Consider the following 4,627-nt stretch of genomic DNA (forward strand, 5'->3'; position numbering starts at 1 on the left):
CGGGAAAGCACAAAGTGGATTACTGGAATCAGTGGATCTTTAGCGGAGCAGTAACAATAAAACAGCAAGATTTTTGGGCACCGTGGTTAGTCTATGTTCCGCGTTTTGCTGCTTTCCGCAAGTCTCTCATATTAAAAACGAACTAGACGCCCGCCTGAAAGGGTTTTTAAAATATGTATTTCATATTTAATACAACTGTATAAATCATCATGCGGGCCGGATTGGACACCTTTGTGGGCCGTATGCAGCCCGCGGGCCGTATGTTTGACATCCCTGATCTAGAGCTTCCTCCAGATACTTGTCCATAGCTAATCTCTCAGGCCCAGAGAGGGAAAAGAGCTTTTCACGGGGTGGGCAAGTTCCTGACATACATCACTCGCTGCTGCCTGCTAGTATCTCCTCCTCGTGTACCTTTACAGCTTGGTTGTCCTCGCGTTGTTGACATGCTGCTCTTGCTCTCAGGTGTTGTTGCTGTGCGCGTTAGGGAACGTAAATGCACCATACGTCATCACGTCACTATATCATGGATATCATGATATGACGTTTTTTATCATGTAAAAAATTATACCGGTATTATTGTGAACAGTATGATATGGCACACCCCTACGTGATTGTTATTGCTAAAATAATCTGAGACAACCCATTGAAAAAGCAGAACATACACTTTCAGATGATAATTTGGTTATAGACTTCATGCAATTTGAGGTGAAAGGCTAAAATAAACAGTGTACTAATGCTGTTTGCATACAAAACTCAAATATTAAAGCCTAATTTGAAACATGTTTATTTTTAAATGAATAGGCTATATAATATCTAAAATTAGCAATAATAGGCTAATCAGTGTCATAGGTAGCTTGGTAGCCTACATATCATGTCAACATTATATTATAAACGCCAATGGGCATTTACTGGGGAATAAACTTCAGTATAAGCTTTACATTTGAGGAAGCTATATAATGTAAGCAATAGCATTTGTTTCATTTTGCCTTTTTTCTGTAGATAAAAATGACTAGTGACAGTAAAGTTTTGTTTGGCGTTTATTATGAATGGAGCTTTTTGTTAATGTACAAAACTAAAATGGCATATTTAAAATTTAATTTATCTAAGTAATAAAGCATAATAAAAATAAATGTTCTAAGTAATGTAAAAATATAGCAAAATAAAATATGACTGAATCAAGTATTGTTTGGTTATCATACAATTTGTTTATGTAGTGATTAGGAAACTAAAATAGAAAAATGGGGGGCCCATCAGAACTGCCTATGAATAGGGCCTGAGACTTTGTGCTACGCCCCTGTGTTTTAGTATCAGCTCAGCTCGCACAGAACCCCAACCAAGGTGGTACTAAAAATATATCAGGTAATACATACTGTACCCAGTGGAAAGTAAGCTGAACCAACCGACCCAAACCGTGGGATACTATGCAACGAAAAAGTGCCATTTGTGTGAGATCTACTGAGACCACATGCACATGAATGGGTCTAACCCAACATTAACAAATGTGATTGGCATACAACATAAATGTCAGGGACGCTTAATCACTGGATTGCTTAAAATAAAGAGCAAAATAAAATATGTTTTCATAATTTGACGTCAAAGTTGAAAGTGAGCTTAAAGGACACATGGGCTGTCTATAAAAGTTATTTTTTGATGAAATGAAAGTCATAGTACATTTACAAAGCAGTAAGACTTACACTGTTGTTGTGCTGTCTAAGAAAGTAATGTCATAGCATTACAGTTGCACATTAATGTTTTTGTATCAGTATACAATCAGACCTGTTTGTGTTCGCTTGATGACATTACACTTGACTCTTGAGTACATTTGATTTTATGTTACTGTACTTGTTAGATAATTATTTTTTTCCCCATAAACAAAACTTGCATAACTATTTCACTAAAAAAGCAAAGTTACATTTTTTTAAAGAAATACAAGATCATGGATAAACATTAAATATTTTTGCTATACAAAGCAAGTGTTTATGCGCTGCAAGTTAAATCCAAGTCCTTAAAGTACTTAAAATAAAGTACATTGGTTTTATTTAACATCAGTTTTAAGCATTCATGTTATTTTACGTAAGCAGTACATTATAAATCCATCCTTTATTAATTCACCTCTAATGGGATTGTTTTAACATTCCGTATTTTGTGCCGATTAACCACAGCAAAGCCACAAAAGGCATAATGTTTCAGAGCATTACAAAACTTTTTGTCTCTTAATCCATAAATTAATGGACTCAGACAACAAGGTGAGATCACAAACAGAATATAATCTGCGTATCTTACATTCCAAAACACCATAACATCTAGTTTCCATAAAGGCATTTCTATATAAGGAGTTATAAACTGCAGCATACATAGAAACAGCTGAATACCATGGAGAATTACAGTTCTGAGACCCTTAGATGACTTTTTGTTTTCAGATGTGGCTGATCGGGCAGCAGTCAGAATTTTAATGTAAGCTGAGACAACAGTACAAAACATTATAATAAATAATATCTGTTGACCTGCAGCCATCGTGTCTGCCAGCCAATTTAACTGTAACATGACCTCCAGGCTACAGACAACATATGATTGCAGGCCAACAGATGAATCATAGACCAGAAACACTATAAGTACAAACAGCGGTAAAACAAAACTGACAGCCCATATCACAAGAAGCACAATTAAAGTGTTTTTGGGTGTTGAAATGCTGGAGTGTCTTAAAGGCATACATATAGCCACATAGCGCTCCAAACACATCGTTACAAGAGTCACAGGAGTACAAAAATTAAACACAGATATAACTGTACAGATGATACAACATGGAATAATGTGAACTGGATATTGATAAAAATATCCCATCAAGGTTAAATAAGTTAACAACATAGTAAAAGAGTCAACAAAAAGCGTCTGAGCAAATAAAATGTAGCGTGTTTCTTCCAAGAAGGCTTCTTTCTTCAGGAATGTGAAGATCATCAGTCCATTTACATAGAGAAGTAATCCAACCAAAACTTGCACCAGCAAAGGCTTTTCATTTAATGGTTTTAAATGATACAACAAAGTGTTGGTCAGATTGTTGCTTTCAGTTAAGTTCAGCATGGTCATTAAATTAGGTGAAAACAATATGAAATGCTAAACTTATTAACTGGAAAGTTTGATGTGCAAAAATTAAAAGCCCTCTGTTGTCTGTGCTGTTTTTTATATAGACATTGTGATAGGTGGAGCCTTGTTTTTCCCAGTTGCTCTACACGTTTGAATTCAGTACAGGAAGTTTTTTTAGGTTTATCACTATGGATGCTAATGGACAGCCATAAGTGAAGAGATTCAACAGTTTTAATGTTTAAAATTTAAAAAGTGTGTTTATTTATTTAGATCTGAAAACGGCAAGAATGTTGTTAAAGGTAATTTTTGAGAGGCTAGCAATAGTAATCTAGCTTTGAAAGCATAACATCCCACACTCCCTTCATAGCACTATCCAAAACACATACACTCTGCTTTTGGCTATTTCTTTTCTGTCTTTGTTTTTTAGCTCTTTTGCCATGTTAAGTTCAGGATGGGCGTAAAATATTTGCTGTTTGTGTTTCATTCTTGCTTGGTTTGCATGGCGTAAAGGGACATAGAGAGAACGTCTGCATGAGCAGGGTGTGTGAAGGTATGCAAATTTACGAAGTTGAATCGAAAAACTTTGAGGTAAACACTGCAGTTTTTAAACACTGGGTTGTCAACATTTATATTGTGGTTGTGTATCCAAATTATAACACTGAAACATGTTTTCTGAAAAGCCCTTAATATGTAACAATAGTACTTAGAAAAAAATGTATACTGCCAATTATATTCTTTAAAAGATGTAGAACATCAAGAAAATAGAAAATTATGAATACAATAAAAATAAAATAGGTGTCAGAAAAATCTCTCGGTTAGGTATGTAACCCTAGTTTCATGAAGGAAGGAAACAGAGACGTCACGTTGTGACTGACGAATTAGGAACTCGCTAGAGAGTATACCAATGTACTTCGAGAACTACTAAAACGCCAATGAACTTGGCATGCAGGTTTTTGCATAATGCTGGCGCCGCCCAGCCAGGTGCGTATATAAGCAGCAGATGAGGAATACCAAATCCTTCAGGGAACGATGGTTACATATGTAAGCGAGACGTTCCCTTTCAGTCGGTCACTACGATGTCACATTGTGACCGACGAATTGGGATCCCTACCAAAGCTCCACTGAAGCTGATCCTTCCAGTGTCTGAGTAAAACCCTCCGAATCCACTAAGGTTCTAACGCAGAAGGCTGGTCACTACTTGTTCCTGAACCCATGATAGTCAACCAGCAACTGGAAAGCGTCCTGACAGAGCGGGGAAGGAACGCTGCAGAAGCCATCCCCCTGTGGGGTATGGGTGGTATATGATATGAACAACCAATGGTTTACAAAAATAGACAGTAATAAGACATTGAGTGGGCTTTGCTGTAGGGAAATGTGGGTTGGTAGGATTAACCCCATGGATAAACTCACAAGAGAACCCTGCGTAGGGGACGCAATGCGGAGGCCTGAGCCTAACACATAGGATCACAGGGATGCAGCTAGTGAGAGGCTGACAGCTGATGCACCGCAACATCTGCTGCCAGGGCAGTAGAGGACGGTCAAAAAA

The 4,627-nt window shown here is 37.2% G+C and overlaps 1 protein-coding gene across 1 annotated transcript; it reads right to left on the minus strand.

The window, feature by feature from the left end:
• Positions 1–2,103: 2,103 nt before the first annotated feature.
• On the minus strand, positions 2,104–3,712 carry LOC129437339 (odorant receptor 131-2-like). Its single transcript, XM_073863345.1, has one exon. The coding sequence runs from the start codon at positions 3,082–3,084 to the stop codon at positions 2,104–2,106; it is 981 nt and encodes a 326-aa protein (XP_073719446.1). The 5' UTR covers positions 3,085–3,712.
• Positions 3,713–4,627: the final 915 nt, after the last annotated feature.

Source organism: Misgurnus anguillicaudatus, chromosome 24 (assembly GCF_027580225.2).
Source record: "Misgurnus anguillicaudatus chromosome 24, ASM2758022v2, whole genome shotgun sequence".
Taxonomy (NCBI): Eukaryota; Metazoa; Chordata; class Actinopteri; order Cypriniformes; family Cobitidae; genus Misgurnus; species Misgurnus anguillicaudatus.

Bases quoted from the DNA above. Each gene is read 5' to 3' on its own strand.
- LOC129437339 (XM_073863345.1), bottom strand. From the start codon at position 3,084: ATGACCATGCTGAACTTAACTGAAAGCAACAATCTGACCAACACTTTG.